The sequence below is a fragment of the Amblyomma maculatum genome, chromosome 7, assembly GCF_055883805.1.
Source record: "Amblyomma maculatum isolate TAMU_Amacu chromosome 7, ASM5588380v1, whole genome shotgun sequence".
NCBI lineage: Eukaryota > Metazoa > Arthropoda > Arachnida > Ixodida > Ixodidae > Amblyomma > Amblyomma maculatum.
Genome location: NC_139350.1, coordinates 113,444,110 through 113,461,358, shown reverse-complemented (window position 1 = coordinate 113,461,358; position 17,249 = coordinate 113,444,110). Strand labels below are relative to the sequence as shown.

Sequence of the window (17,249 nt, the reverse complement as noted above, 5' to 3'; positions counted from 1 at the left end):
AGTTCATCTAGGATGTTCCGGCCAGCTGGGATACAGCTTATCCAATCCCTTTGGGCGAGATTTGCCTGTCCGGCATTCTTAGCGAGCAGGTTCATGCCGCTGTTAGAATGTGATTATTTTCCACAAAGCAGTCTCTACAAAATGAAAAATGATGCAAATTAAACGTCATTCCCAACGAATAGCATTTCTTCAATAAAATGTGATCTTTTCTACGCGTTGCTACAGGACCAAACCTAACTCTTTTGGCCTATAATAGCAACTGAAAGGGATAAAAATTGGTGTTGCATAAAATTTTCTAGGCCTTCTACATGTTTCGAAATGACTGCGGTCTGAGCAAAAGCAGTATTCCAATTTCCGTTGACGTCTTACATGCCATAAGTAACCGACCTGCTGACCACGACTATCCATTACGAAGTCCAGCAGTGGTGTCCGCGTTTTGTTTACGGAAGGGTACTGAAGGTACGCCGAGTCCGGGTGCTACAATTTTAATCCGCATGGGCTGGCCATGCTGTTTTCACTATGTATACATCGCACACAAAACCAGGTTTCAAGGGCAACAAGTCATATAGGCACTGCATATAGTGTGCCGACAAACGGATAAAACCTTCGAGAGTACGCGCCCGAATGAGAAGGATGTAACCCCGTCAGTCCTCGTTAGATTGTTTACTGAGCGTAATATATGTTAGGCGGTACATCGAAAAATGACCGACACCTGCCACAACAAGAAAGTAGAAGACAAATTCACAACGCTTGCCGCACTGAATGCAGCGAGTTTATCGCAAGGGTACAGCCCGCGAGAGCGGCGTACAATGGCACTTTGAGCGCGGGTTGCGTCCTAGTTGTTGCTAGGCCTACTGTTTCTAATGAAGCCTAAAAGGACGTCACTTCGGAATAGATCAGAGCTATAGTAAGTGGTCTGTTCGTGGATCAGCCTTACTGTTAGGCGCCGCACAGCAAAAAAAAAAAGGATATAATTTCGGCGACGCCTTAGCAGCAGAGCTCGAGTACCGTCTGTTGCAGAAGTTTGCGGCCCAACGCGCCTGGCGGAGGAGCAGTATCGCTCCTGAGAGGCGGCGCTGCGCCCGCTGGCGCTGCCTTATGACGTAGCTATAAAGAGTGAGGAGGCTTGTTCTCTTCCCCTCATCCCGGGGTTGATATCGCACATTTTTGCTCTCAGCCGCGCGATGAGGGGAAGAGAACAAGCCTCCTCACTCTTTATAGCTGCGTCACCAGGCAGCGCCGGCGGGCGCAGCGCCGCCTCTCGGGAGTGATACTGCTCCTCTGCCCGGCGCGTTGGGCTGCAAACTTCTGCAACAGACGGTACAGTCGGGTGAGCTGTGCCACATCGGCAGCGGGTGGCAGCGAGCAGAAATTTACTTGCATCGCAGTTATAGCCAGAATCTCGTTGCAAATCAGCGATTCTCAGTGAGGGTTACTTTTGGCCTATAGTTTATTCAATCACGTATGATTTAAGATACGAACACATTTTAGCATGTATTTTTCTGATGGTGGCTCCAAAACAATCCGCCGGGAACTGCGGCAGGCGGTTATCGTACGTCGTGTGCGGAAAGATATTCGGCACAACATCCGATTTCAACCATCGCCTAGTTCTCACGCGGTCAAACGTCTCCACATTAAGCATCAAGGGGTGTTAGCGGTCCCGCGTGAATTGTCTGAGCACGCATGCGTTCTGAGACTCACAGGAGGCGCCGGATCGCCGGATTCTATTTGTCGCGGAGCTTTTTTTTTTTCGGAAAAACGGTGGTAAATTGCTGTTGTTTTTCGTAGAATTACTCGTGCAGCCAACATCACAGCAACAGTTCCCACCAATCGCTGCACAGAATGCATTAAAGAGTCAGCCGACACTATAAGACGGTGATTCCACGATCTATGCTCTGTACTAGCAATCTGTCGGTGGTGTTTGCGTTGTGACAGGCTGTTTATGAGTGGCGCCGCCGTCGTCATGCTCCGTTCCAGTATTAGCACCTCACACAATCGTACAAGTGCCGCCACACTGTACTAGCAGCGCCCAGTAGGGCCGCTGCATTGTCGCCGTCGTTTGCTCGAGACACATTCCTACACGACCGTGGTGTACTCAAGAACAGTGTTAGCCGTATAATTTTTGTCTGGCAGCTTGAGTCGCGTGTTCCCAGAGCGCTACCCTTAAAATTAATTTGCCAAAAACTGAAGTGTTCTCAACCGTGCTTTTAGAACGCGTAATCTTGACGTTAAGAAGAACGTCTGATGCAAATATTATTATCTGTAAGCATCAAAACATGACCGGAGTTGCCCTTCAAGAGGCATAGTTTGTAGCTGATAAGGCAGAAAGAATTTTTTTAAGTATTGTCTTTGCACTTGCTTCCATTTACCATAAGTTACAAAGCACAGACCCAATTCCGACCAAAACTCAGGTACGATCACATGAGAACATGAGAGATTGGGTGTCTGATGCAGTCACAAAATCCAAATATCATTCGCTTTGATCTCATGCGTTAACTGTGGGAGGACATAATTGAGCTCATTTGGATGTTCATAGGGCAAGAAAGAGGTCAAAACCTTGAGGAATACCTCTGACATGTTTATAGCTTCATAATGGATACCATTAAGGGCACAAAAATGATCTATTTTGAACGAACTCGAATGTACACGCAACTCAATAAAGTGGAAACTGAAGATTCTAGGATGTTTCATTCAGATGGTGTGATACGTTGAACTGTCCTACTGTTGGGCTATATCTGACGAAACCAAACAATCCCGCCTAAGACTTGTCTTTATATAAGGAACCAAGTCATGCCTCATGTTTATGATATCGCGTACGAATTATACTCTCGATGTCAGTATGCGCAATCCCTATCGAACTTTTTGCCGTAAAGCTTTTTGACAGGAACTGAGCGTAGTTTGCTGACCCATGAGGTGCGAAGCGCAAAATGTCACCCTTTTCATTCATTTTACTGTGCTGAATTGCATCTAAATAGGTATAGTATTAGCGCAAATACTGAAGGGGGTTGCGTATTGCTTGAGTCTAGTGAAGCAAGCGAAAGCTGTTAGAGTAGCCGCACTAATCACTATAGGGCCGCGTTTTCAATCTGCCATTTTTTCTCACGTTGGTGAAGGTGGATTCAACGATGTACCGAATAGCGAAGCGATCGATCCCGTGACGTCTCATCCGCGGTCAGCCCGTCCGCGCTGAGCATTCGCAGTGCGGAAAAGAATTGCAGACGACAGAGCGGACTTACTCTTTCTCCCGAGTACAGCGCGATAGTAGAGCCTTGTGTTGGCGCACTGTTTTCGAGGGTAGCCTACTATGGACGGTGGGTGAATGCGTTGGTGCGGCGGCCTGCAACTACTGCTGCTGCGCCGTGTTGCCAAAGTATTGTTGTGGTTGCTGTTCCGCTCGCTGTAGTATACTACGCAGGCAGTTCTCTGCAGTGCAAGCGAACGCGCTTACTCTATGATAGGTGCATGAACATGCTGCTTTCAATCCTCGGAAGACGACCATTCCGACATGTTGCCCCTATGCTTCCGGTACGTGCCAAATGCCAATGCTTATACAGCGTAACTGTAAGCGCTCCAAAACACTTACGGAAAGCAATCAATACATTCAAGCGACTGCTCTGTGCAGCCACAAAACTGACGCATTCGGTATCTCGTAGTTGCAAGAGCCTGCCACTGTAATATCTGTGAAAAACATGTACTGCGATCGAAGGCAAAAACATGGCTTTAAATTACAGGGTATTTCGACTCCAAAGTAAAAACGACTGCGGCGTGGTACTAATGAGCTGATGCTCTCGTTTTACGTGATTGTGGGTAACAGAAATAGCTCCGCGCAATAAAAGCATCGGGCTAAGATGTTCGGGATACAACAGTATGACGACCGTTTTTGCTTGCTTCGCGACTGTACAAGTAAGTCGTTTGAAGTCGCTTCTCGCTTTCCTACAGAGTTTTAGTGCACTGTAGGTTACGTTGTCTATGCTTGGGCACCGGGAGCATAGCTGGAAGGCATTCCGTGAAAGAAATAACTAAAAAAATGTGTCTTGTCCATGAAGGATCCGAAATGTGAAAAGGACTCGTGGCCTTATTGCGAATTGCTGCTCGCGAACTGAAGCGAAGCATTGGAAATCACTGACGTAGGTGTCAGCCACACCGCATCGCGTGGGCTATTCGCGATTTTGTGGCCGTGTGAATCCACTTTAACGGGGTGCACAACTTGAGCCACACAAAAAGCAGTTCTTCATTGCCCGTTGCTGAACATTTGTATAATTTGATTTTGCTGCCCGCTAGGCTCGCTGCAACGTTGACATCGACTCCTTGACAATCTCAGAAGTATTTTCCTTTTCTTGAAAATGGCCGTTAATTCTTCCAGTTATACTGAATTAATTCCGAGTAGCCTATGCGATGCCAGTTGTATTGAGTACACAATGGTTGAAGACTCGTCGCTACTTGTACTGCTGATACTGTTCGGAGGCCTCGATAAAATAAATATGCAGTTGCAATAATGCAGTTGCTTGTTGCGTAATCAGGATATATTCTCAAACTCACCTGCATTTGTTTTGCTCTGTTCATACTGGAAAGCGATGAGAACCGCTTTTGTGAATTTTGCTCCTTCTGGGAGAAACCTTCCATTGACTCCTCGATGCGACATCAGTAACAAACCGATCGTGCATCGAGTCATCTGAATCTTAATATCTACACGATTCTGAAAATTTGTGTAAAACAAAGACACATGCCGAAACCTACAGTCCAAGCGAGTTCCACATTTCTAAAGCATAATCTTTTACGTTTTATTTGACATTACAAGAATTAAGAATATGAGTTCCAAAATGGCTGTATGATTGCTTAGTATTCGTATGTAGCTCCATCACCTTCGTCGTCCGCAGAAGGTGTTCTGACGGCTGTGCAGCCTTCCTTCCATGTTAGATACGGTTGGTTTTGAAGCAATATATAGAACCACATTCTTGTTCTGAAGACTAATGTATAGCTTGAAATTTTGTGGCCGCTTCTATCGAGTTAGCCAGTCAAGAAAAAAACCGAGGAAGCGGCTGAATGCCGTAGTTATAGGGACTTTTTATTCTGCTTTAGGAATCTATTTCCTGATGCCAAGAACTATAGCACTGTGAACGTATAGCTTTGCTTGAGGCGGGCCGACCAAGCTTGTACCAAGATTGGACCAAGCTTTTGCTCACTTTCACTGTCGCCGAGACGCAGCTCTAGTACTGTTTGTGTAGCGTGAGGTGCTCAAAGACTTCGAATTGGTTCCTAAATTTTCTGGTGAAATTAAGAGGGCTTCAGAGCTGACGATCGAGTGCAAAGGGAATTATCGTTCTACGGCTAACCGATGTGTTTGTTGCTGTCAGCCCCGCTAGTTGCCTTATTCTTTTGCTGACACAAGAAAACACAATAGTTTATTTCAATGCAGCTTCACCGTTTCGTTTGTTGCCTCCAGCATTGTCTTCAACACATGGTATGGGGGGGGGGGGGGGCGGTGCTGAATCTTGTCCACGCGGCGTACTGGAGAAGGAGCCCGCGCAACACCACGAAAGCCTGTTTTGGCCCTTGATTCGCGTCCGCAGAGTCTGTCTGTAGAAATAGTCCGCTCATTTAGAAAAAGAAAAGGTCCCTTATCGATAACGGACTCCCACTCCTCCTATTAGTATAGCCAAGTGCGCTATCCAATAACACCAGTCGAGCAGGTGAAAAAAAACTTTATTTTCATTATTGTGCATTCTTGCAGCCTTTGTGGTAATGTAGACAGCCCGACGACAACGCTTTTATCCCCGTCTCCAGGAGGGAGAACGGCACCGGCCCATGGGAAGACGAGCTGTGCAACAACCTGTGCCATCGTCGCAGAGTGGAGCTACCGGCCTCGAATCTGACACCAAAGAATCGCCTCTCCTGCCGTGTGTCATCGGCGAGGTTCTGACAAGCACTGCAGTAGAAATAGCACAAACAGCTTTTGCATTAATTAGCGCATCTTCGTGAGCCGGCCACGAATAGATATACGAAAACACATTAATCTGTCTGACAGCATAAGCAGACGACCCGTTTTATCTGGCCATCAACACATGACTGACGGCGACCTGGGACACCAACTCCACGGCGACGCTTGTCTCTAAGCTGGCCAACATGGTCTAGCACTGCCCGATAGAATGATCACGCATAATATCATGGGCTGCGGCGATTTGCTACACTACGTTAAGATTTTGTAAAGGGCTTCCGCCTCCTTGCACCATATGTACTCCAAATAAATCTCCTTCGCGTATATTTTGCTTAGTTCCACGGGACAGAGGAAAGACCTAGTTTGCAATGTTCTCCAGAATCATTCCTGTGTCATGACTGACTGCTTGTCCAGGGGTGGATAAATCCTCCACTGACGTTTATAATGATTTGTGATGTCGTGAAATGACACCAATTTATCTATCATTGACATCCCCGCCACAGTCGGCTCCTCAGTTCGGCTGGCGTAACCTCGAGCATTAATGCGAGCCGCTTCGTTCATGGGGCTACTGCTAGAGTGTGCCGGTGCCAAGATATTTACCACCTGTCTGGGCCCCTATTCCGTGGCCTGATTAAGCACTTGTGCCACTCCGCCTCCCGCCAAATTACGGATAGCCGCTGAAAATCAGGCCAGCATTATTATCAGATATAAATATAGATACCCACAGGTGGCGCAACGTCCTCATCCGTTAACCACAACTGCAAATGCGTCCTTGCCCTTTTACTCCGCAATGTCTTCACAGACGGCCAAGTTGTACTTCCCATAATTAACATATGTCGCTTTGACTATTGCTTTCTTCACAATGTACGTGGCGCATAGTCTTCGACAAGGGCATTTTGTACAAATCTTTGTGCATCCCTCTCACCTAAAGTTTATGTCCATGTCTGAAGCATCAAACCCATTGCCGAACCTCATCATTATGCCCCTTCACGCTTTTGTTTTCAAGCTCCTAGCGAGTTGCATCACCAGGCGCGCCTCTTGAATTTCTTCCTCGGTGTTCTGCCTCTGTAATCCAATGATCCAAGGGACATTCCGGTAAATTCATTGTTAGGCAACCTAAGGGCCGCCTTATATGCCTGCCGAAACACAGCATCCCAATAATTTTTCTCCGTCGCGTCCACATTAATATAAGGCATTACATAAGCATTTCTACCCATCGACCACCAGTACCAGCTGTCTTAAATCCTTTCCTGCACCTCACTATTACTATTCGTGTTTCTACGAGACTCACAGTAGCGTTTACCGTATTCTTTATCTTCCTTAAGGCCTAACAATTCTTCCTGTTGGTCTGCAAATATATGCCAAGGATACAGTAATTACCGACTGGAACCCCCAGCTTTACTTCTAACTGCGGTGGAGGCATATAGAGTTTTGCGCGTATCCACCTTTGTTTATCCCTAACCACAAGAATCTCCGACTCGTACTAAGAGCACAAGAGTCCTGCCTCTCCTGCTAGCTGCTCCACAATAGTGCCTGTCGTAGCGTATTCTCGTATCCATTGCTACTGCTAATGACTCACAGAGTAACATCGTCGGCGTTAAATGTGTTTCATTTAAGATACGCCGCTCAGTTCTGCTTACCAAAAGTGGCCCACTTGGCACTCTCATCGCAGCGGGAGGCCTCAACCCAGAAGGCCTCCCGTACACCCATTGAAAGTTTGAGAATAGGTTGAGGACGTTTCGACCCCAATGCCTCTAATCATTCGCTTTACCAGGTGTGACTGCTCTCCCATCGAGCGCCAGCTATCCTGAGGGAAACTGAGGGAGGAGGAACGCGGTAAAGCGACCTCTACCATGTTCCATTTCCTTCCAATGGGAGGAGATCCAACTTACTTTTCCGACCGCACTCTTCCCATTCCTGTCCTAAGAAATGATCTTATGCAGCGGAAGATTCTACCCTTCGGCTCTCCCTGGTAGGTTCCTCAATATTGCCTGACGGGCTAGATTTCCAGTAGACTTAGGTCCAGCCCGATACAGCCTTAGTGTTTGTGTCGTACCGAGGATCAACTTCAAATTGGCCCTTAAGCCAATCACCATTGCAGGTATCAACACCATTTCCGCCGCATCAGCTGGAGCTAGTTGAGGACTACGGGCTTTATCAATTTCCGCACACAGGATTTGAGAAAGATGGGCCGCACATCCTTTTAGCTGTTTTCTATCTCAGGAATAAATATAAACCTAACATACTTCTACTTTTCCTGGATCTCCCCGGCTCCTCATTGCTTGTTCATCTCGTCCGTGAGTGCATTCCAGGCTCCTCAGCATTTTGTTCGTTAACTCGTCAGGACCAGCTGCCGACGTAGTAGGTAGTTCCCCATTGCCAACTCCACCTCTATCACCGAAAATCCGAATATAATTATAAGTTTTCCTCCCCTGAGTAATACGGAAAGGAACCATCCCACTGCCGTTTATTTAAATCGCGCAGTTATTTTTTAAACTCCCCACTAATTGTGCCTTGACACTGACGCTATAATCTTGTCATTTGCCACTTTTGAGCAGACTTAGTTGTCAACGGATTATAAGGTGCCCTAACAACTGCCTTATATTTTCCATTACAATTTGTCATTGCTACAATCACAAATCGGCCCCAATTTCTTGCATTGCAAGACCAATCTATAAAATTCGACTTCTCATTTTAGCTTGGCAGTCATCTTACGGTGGACCTCATTGTGATTGTGCTTCTTCCATTATAAAGCCCCCCTCCGCCATCGGAACCCGTTCCTTAGTATTCGACACATTCCGCTTGAGTACCTCTACACAGGCTCCTATGTCCTCGATTTCACTGTTAGCAGTGTTCTCTTTGACTTTCAGCAATCTGTTCCAATTCGTCACCTTAGGCTCCTTCCCCTTGTCATTGCGCTTCGAACTACTAAACACCGTGGAAAGGATATAGGAATCACCAACCAGTGCCACGTTTGTCCACTTTGCTGCCGGATCCCCTTCACAAACCTGAGATTCAGAGAAGGGTCTATGCTCGCTTTGTTACCAGCCCACGCGTAATTTAATGGGTTGTTCAAGATTGTCCATCGCAGGTCCGGGGCCTCCTGTCACCGTCGATTGGCCTTTGGGCTATCTGTGATATAACCCCCTCCGGATGGGGCGCATTAAAATCACATACCACAATACCCTTAGCTCTAGCCACTGAGCTGTGGGTCTTTATCTGGGGCCGTGGAAAGGCCACTCCTTTATCTTTCGGAGAACAGTAAACTGTAAAGGCCAATATACTATTATCGTCCTTTTTTGTCAACAATATCTAGGAGGACGTTGTCCTCTCTGCCGCCGCCTATGGTACTCTGAATCGCAATGGAGTGCTACACCAGCACAGGCTAGTACACGCTTGATGCGCCCCATGATCCAATCTCTGGTGGTGTGAATTCCTTGAATCCGGGTAATTTCAATATCCACACGCCTCCTGCAAAGGCATTAATGTCCGTTACTCAAGCCATTTTGTATATGTAGCGGCAGGTTACCTCGCTTGCAACGGAAGCCCCTGCCTTTCCGCTATCAGACCTGAATTTGCTGGCGAGGGGCCATGATACGGCACGGGATTGACTAACTTCGGCTCTTGGCCGATTGAAGGGGCAGTCTAGCCTGCAGCGTAGCATTCAACAGCTGAAGCATGTCCATACCCTAGTTTGGAACGCGCGGAATATATAGGTACAGGCTTCAAGATTTTCCATAATTGTGTTTAGTCTGGTCTGATCCTGTTCGCCCGAGCCTCCAACCTTTCCTGACTTTTCTCTCGTTTTCCCGCTTTTTCTGCAAGTGTAATAATAACCGCTCTAAGGCTAGTAATGTCAACGTCCGCCTGCAGACCTCCGCCGACGCTGTTTCTACCGCCCACTTTTTATTATTTTTCGCATCCGCCGGCGGTGGCCCCTTTATTGTACCCAGAGTTTCCACTTCCGCAGCTGAGGTCTCCTCTACTCGTGAAGCCGCCGCCTGTGCTGCTTTCTGTGCGGCCCTCACTACCGATGCCTCGCCCCTCGTCCTTTGCCGCAATTAATCGCGCGTTTCATCTCTGCCATCCTGGCTTCCATATTTTTCATTGTGTCTCCCCTTGTGGCTCCAATTGACTTTTCAGTTCCTTCTATCGAGTAGTCTCAATATGGTAGTCCGTGCTTCGCCAGCTCACCGTTTATGTCGTGCCGCTGGTATTTCACGATTGGAACCTTCTCCTTTTTTATCGCCGGGTCCCGGAACGGCGGTAAATGGCCTTTGCTCTTATTTCCGCCTTTTTCACCTTCTAATATTCCTCTCAGAATATGAAAAAAAAAATGTAAAAGAACGAAAGAGGGAACCCGCTCCTCTTTTCCAGTTTGGCTCTTGCCCTCATTTCTCCGCTGCCGGACGTCGGCGGCTTAAGGTCTAGGCAAAAGCAGTTCCAGCTTGCCGCATAGTCTGCCCCATGGCTTATGATGCAGTCCGGAGTGCACGTCAGCGGCTGGCCCTCCGGTAGTAAAGAATAATCCTTCTTGCACCGACAACAGAGATTGTCTTCGACGATAACACACGTCCGCCAGATGTCCTACTTCCTAGCAATTGGAAGCACATCTCTAGAATCTCTCTGTACGAAAACACAGCGTACAAGGCGTTCCAGTAAATGACTTACTTGAGAATATGCTTCCCTGAAACATGATCTGTACCACCTCCAATTTGCCCGAATGTCTCGCGACCAAACTTGGTAATTTTCGCTTGGTAACTATCCCCGCACTCACGCTCTCACGTGTAGCTATACGCAGACGATAAAACCAAGCGACATTATTGCAGCCATTCAAGCTTGTTCACCTCCATACTTGCAAGTAAATTTCTATCATCGAAAGCTGCTCACATTTCAGAGAACTCCCTCCTCCAATGACTTTAAAGTGACAGGAAAAACTTGGGTTGGTTTCATTCATTTCCAAATTAGCCGTATTTTTTTTTTCTGTGACCACTACTCCACACTAGATTTTATTTGTTACCCGCAAGAACAATCTTTAAATCAACTGCTTACAAACTAGAATGAATATGATGCTCAACACCGCTGCATCAAGACACTTAAGTACGCCAAAAATATACGGTGTAATAAGAGATACGAAACCATGATCGCTATGTGGGATGCTCCGAGTTTGCCAAACCTCGGCCTCATCATGAGCTCTGGCGACGCTTTTAGATGATGAACGGATGCTGTCAAACACATGGAATTCATCCCTCCGAAAGTCTCCGAATTTTAATGGTTTATTTAGTCACTATGTGGTTATCGTCCTTTGGATGTCGTTACGTGGGCTTCACGGTAGCGGAAAAAGCAAGATTCACGTGGTCACACCTTTGTTATATTTATGCTTGATTATCATTTTTATTGATTATCTTGTTCAAGTAAAAGCAGACAAAATATCCCTAGTGGGTTCTTTATTGCGAGGTTTACGGTAGTTTATAACAATTGTACACTAATCAAGTTGTGCGCTAAATGTGGTATACCAAAGCTTGTAATATATGTCATTTTGGTTTATCAGTGAGGGCCGCGCGATCAGCTGGGGCACTTTGTAACGCATCGGAAAGTACCGTGGATGATGGAGCCATGTCTCGCCGCAAAGGCGGGAAGATGGCGCACGTGATTTCAAGTCCGCGATAGCTCGAAATATTAACATTGTGGAGTCATGTTGTCCTTGCGTGCATAGCAGTGGTTTCCTCATGTTTGAATGGTTTCCTTGGCTCACACTGTGCTCTTGTTATTTCATTGAATGTTTCAGTCTTTTGGTTCGAAGAGACCTTTAGTTCCTGTATGTGCAATCACCGCGTCTCCCAAACGCATGATGCTGTTTTTACTACTTTTACTAGGCATAAGCATGCTTTTAAACAACACATTACGGCGGGGCGGTGGGGTAAAATGCACATCCATGCGCAAGGGCTTCCCAGGCATCTGCTTACCACGTAGACCCCGGGGACGTAGGGGACTTTTTCTTTGACTGTGAGTGTCCTAAATCGACGACGTTCGTCATCATCTAGCTTGTCACCCAGGCAGTGCGAAAACAATTTCGACAGTAAAAAATGACTCCAGAACCCACGTAAATCCCACTGATGTATACAGCAGCTCTAAGCGTTGGTCAATGCTTCTGCCACACTGCAAAACAAAATACTAAATTATGCGTAGGAACCCTCGATAAAAGAGCATACAGCTGTTTTCTGTCTAACACGGACAGAACGGCAATAGTGAATCTGCGAAGGGGGTTGCTATGATGTCTACCAAAATCACTTGAGATCGAAACGCTGCAAACCAAGTGCTCTGTTATATTGTGCAGTGTTTGCATTCGCAAAATAATGTAGATCTGCTTTTGATAAGCCCCCAAATTCATAAATCCGATGCGTACGGGTCGTAGCGGCGCTGCCTATACCTCCCTTAAGGGCTGATACGTAGCTGTATCTGCCTTTAGATGTCTTCCTTTTTATGAAGTTACCTTGTGTTCCCGTTCCGGGTATTGAAAAATTAGAGCTATGCAACTGTGGGCGCTGTGGTGGTGCGGTGACTGTGATGCAGGATTAACTGAACTACACAGGTTGACAAAAAAAAAGGCAGCGTTTTTGCCAGCAGGTGAGCTAGATTTTGTTCTTTGTTCATTATGTTGCTGTATGTACGCTGTGGTTGTTTCTTCCGTTGACCACAGTCATTGTTCCATTCACCCTTCAAGAGCCTCTTACCGTAAAAGGAATTTGAACCAACGCTGTCACCTTATTCGTTCAATGAGATAACCTATAGCGATCTTTGCGCAGCCTATCTTACCCACGTGAGTGCGAAATCAGGGAGCAGGATGTGTGTTTATTCATCGTTTAGTTATCAAGGTTTCCGTGGGTTTTGAAAGCCCGCAGTGGTAACGAACATTTGTTCGTACTATGCGCGGGACTTCAACACTGCTTTGCAAGAACAGTCGGTATCGGCGCCTGCTTTAAAAAGCGTGGAACTGATATCAAAAAACCCATGAGCGTGAACTAAAGCTTTAGTACAGGCACATTTAGGCCGATATTAAGTGGCTGAGCGCAAACAGAAATCCATGGCCAAAAACACAAAAAAGGAGGAAAAGCTGGGTCGATCGACTTCACATGACCGTCATCACTTTGGTGCCGGCGAGACTCGGATTCCTGCAGCCTAACAACTTTTCTGTATGGCTTGACGCTCTCGGCGCGAGCCTTCTTTTTTTTGTGTAGTGCTTCTAGGTCTGAAATCCAACCGATGCTGCGCATAAGGCGGGATATTAAACTGTCTACCGTGCCTAATGTTTCCCTTTATTCGAACAGGTTCACTTTATAAATTTTTTATTTTCGCTAGTGTCAGGCCCACGGTTTTATCATTTTTAATTGGATTTAGTTCGCGATGACTCCTTTCAGTGCAGGCCCCCTTATCTTTTCTTCTTACATTTATGTTATTAGAGCCATAAACAAGAAAAATGTGGCATAGGTTGTGTGCGAAAACGTTGGTTTAAGTGCGTTGGACGGACTGAAAATCATTTTACAGGTATATCCTGAGGATACAGTAACTATGATTTCAGGCTATACTGAAGGCAGATTGCGCAAACTTGGTACGCTGTTCTCTCCCATTCTGTCCTGCAGGTCGAAGCAGTTTTACAAAATCTGACAGGCATCACCAAATTTTACTTAAGGTACATCATCCGAGGCAAGGTATCCTTCCATCAGCTGTATATTAGTTAAAACAGTTCAAATTCAATGGAACATGTTTGCGGGAAGAAAAGCAATCAAAACAGAAAGACATGTCACCATGCAAATATGCACCGCGCTGACACCTGTGCACAGAGTCCTGTGTGTAATAAAGTTATCCATGGTGTTTGCACGTTCAGTTGGCTACAGTTAAACACAGACTTCTTCATTCAGTGCTGACAACTTTTATGCCAAAACATCTGTACCTATTGTTCACTATCTCGGGATTTTCTCTCACCGCAAAAAAAAAAAAAAATTGTACGCATCAACGTGTTGTATATTCACAAGTGCAAAGATCCGTTTTTATTTTGCGTAATGTTGGAAATAAAATGTCGCGATATTTAGGCTTATCATACACCATTTACCGCGGGAATGATCGTGAGCACACTACCAGGAAATTGTTTTGATATATATTTCTCTAACCAAAAGCAGATTATTACACAGCAGGGGCTCCTAGTTAATGATGTGCATGCGCTATGCATGTATGCTGCCTAAAAGCATGGATGACCACTGTGGAGTGAGCGAGGTCAAATTTATAGGCAACAGGCGAAATAGGTTTCCCCGTCGGCCATGGAACTATGTGCCGTTATGGTGGTGTGGATGAGAGAAAAATATTCTGTCTTGTTGGAGGGTACATGCTTCTAGAATAAGCAGGCGGCACTAGAACAATATCATGGTGGTTTTTTTCTTACCTTTCACTTGTCTAACCACGTGTTACCAGCGTTGCTATGCCATTTCTTGTGCTCTTCCTGCTCTGTGTACTACTGGGTGATGTGGACTCATTGGAAAGAAGTTGGCAAGCCTTTCTACGTTGCTACCGGCTACTCTTGCATCAGGAAATGCCATATCTATGAGATGGTCTGCACAACTGGCGAAGACCAAAGGGGTTAAGAAGGGATATGTTGTTGCGAATCTATGATTTCACGTGTCATAGGCATCTGACTGGCAGAGCCCCAGTACCTGCATATACTTCTAACTTTAACATTGAGTATGCTTTCACTGTAGCCATGTCACCAGGCTACGCATAACTTTTCAGTGTATAATGTGTAAATCTTCATCGTCATCATTCGCGTCCAAAGCATATAAGAACACTTCGCTACGGAAAAACATGGCCTGACCTCAATTTCTTATCGATTAGAATCGAAGGAGCTGTACTACCACCCAGAAAAAAAATTTTGAACAGCCATTTACATTCATTTGTTCTACCTGCCTAGAATTAGCAGATATTGCAATATATACAGAATCACTGTTATTTTACTCTGCAGCATGAGTGTCCATTTCTATCTCAGGCCACCTGCATTGCCTTTGAGTTGAAGCTTTGAAGGCGGTCTCTCTTGGGGCTATGGTGAAAGTGGTTTGGCTGGCACTGCATAGAGCAACACTATAACAATATTTCAACTCAAATCTGGTGTGAAGCATCTATGAATCCAGTGATTCAGGGATGCTAAATGCTAAAGCGGCAAAAGGTAGAAAAACAAGACCACATCTGACATCGGCCCTCCTTCATTTGAACAGGTGTTCAGATGAATCAGTGCTGCTTTAGAGACATGAGCAACTCCCTTGGGAGAAGAGTGTACACGTGTGGTACGAAATCTACAAGCAGGCATGTTGTGTGGAACAACGCAGGAGAACCACTCTTTTGTTGTACAGTAATGATGAAAAAGCGATGCTACTGATATTAATGTAAAAATAAAGTAATAAAAGGCGGGGAAAGGTACCGGGAGGTGTGGCAGTTTGTACACTGCTAGGCGAATTCTATGGGGAGCCATTCTCATGGTCAGATCCCACAATGTTGTGTACTTCATTCGTATCTGCAAGGTGAGCTCCAGAGTCTGTTGGCAGAAAGAAAAATGAAAACACATCTATGTGAGTGCAAGGAAGCATTTGTTAAGACATAGGACAAAAGAAGAATGTAAAAACTACCACCATGTATCTTTTCTGAATAAGGGCTATCTTGACTAAAGAAGGAAGCCGTAGAACTGCAGAGGTCATGAACATAGAAATAACGACACCCATAGCGACTGCTAGGGACCGTAAATATACCGGTGACAAGTGACTTTTCAGAATTAGTTAAATTTGTACAAATATATAAAAAACAACTGAGAGCTCAAGGAAAGCTCGACTTTTTCTAGGCAATTTGAGGCATAATAAACCCGTTTCATCAAATCTACCACAAAGCCCATTCAAGTTTCTTTTATTGCGTCTTTTCTTCTTTTATGTGCACAATAAGTATTCTCCTGCAGCGAATAATTACGATCTTTTAGTTTTTCGCAGCACGATATACCCGCCATCAACACATGGGAAGAAGGGCTTTCACAATGATTTAGCAGGTTGAAGCAGCAGCAGCAAGAAAAGCTGATTTCTTCATGCATTCTAATCCTGTGCAAGACCTTATGTACATACTTCCAACGGCGAACGGCAGCTAGAGAGAAAATATCCCACCAGACGATTACCCTCTTGTGTAACCATTCTAGTGTTAACAAATAAACCACCCAAACATGGTGCTGTAATCATTAGAGTGCTCGACGGCTGTGTCCAAGGATGCGGAATCGAATTCTGGCCAAAGTGGACGCTTTTTACTGGAGGCGAAAACCAAGGAAACAGTGTGCTGTGCGACGCCAGTACACGTGAAAGAACCCCAGGCGGTAGAAATTTCCGGAACCATCCCCTACGACATCTCCCTAGTCTGAGGTGTATTGAGGCGCTAAACCACAAAAAACAATTTAATATCCATCCGGGAGGGAAACAATCATGCGTCTCACACAAAGTAAGAAGGGATACAAAACGACATACTTCTACTCAATGATACCCGCATTGTACCTTTCGTTCCTATTGTCTAAGAACTTTCTTAAATAAAGAAAGCTCCTATGGCTGTAATAAAGGATGGGAAAGCATGCAAGTTGCCAAGTAATGTTCATGATTGTTTGGCCGCTATATAAAGTTACAGCCAGTTAAAATAAAATAAAGTGCATTTTTGTTACACCCAGTTTTTCGTTATGCTTAGTTTACACAACGAGACTTGAAATAACAGCGCAAAATTTGGAGCGAAATAAGCCCTTCTCTTCGAAGTCATAAACGTTGAGAAAAGTTCTGCAATCCCGCTGATAGCATGACTGCAGCAGCCACCAGAGTGGGGTGGGGAGAGTGAGGGAGGCGGAGTCAACACCTCACATATAGGCCGAGTTAGGCGTATGCAAATAAAAATTTTCCTTTATCGCAAAAAGGACTGCCATGCAGGTAATGACAATACGAAGGTCCCCTTCGACCTACTAGTGCGACAACGTTGGGTACAGTAGATGAAAGCGGGTCCGACGTACATCAGCAGCTCTTCCGCGGAGGGGCGACATCAATACTTCCATCAGATTTCGGCCACTGAATTAACTGGGCGTATTAAGACTACGATTCGGCACCACAATCCGTGCAGGATATTCCCACCCACGGACGTCTTTTGCTTTTCAACCGTCTTTGCACAGCGCAAAACAAGCATACCACTTTTTCAAGGACAAGAAAACTGGCGTCAAGGTAGTGCACAACTACGAGCAGTTGCGCAAGGTGATCATTTGTTTATT

The 17,249-nt window shown here is 45.6% G+C and overlaps 1 protein-coding gene across 1 annotated transcript in view; it reads right to left on the bottom strand.

Moving 5' to 3' along the window:
* Positions 1-9,320: 9,320 nt before the first annotated feature.
* LOC146184449 (uncharacterized) overlaps positions 9,321-17,249 on the bottom strand; it is a 153,403-nt gene continuing 145,474 nt past the window's right edge. Inside the window, exon 5 of the mRNA XM_084608543.1 lies at positions 9,321-9,406. Within this exon, the coding sequence (XP_084464669.1) occupies positions 9,321-9,406 (86 nt within the window). The remainder of the gene's footprint in view (positions 9,407-17,249) is intronic.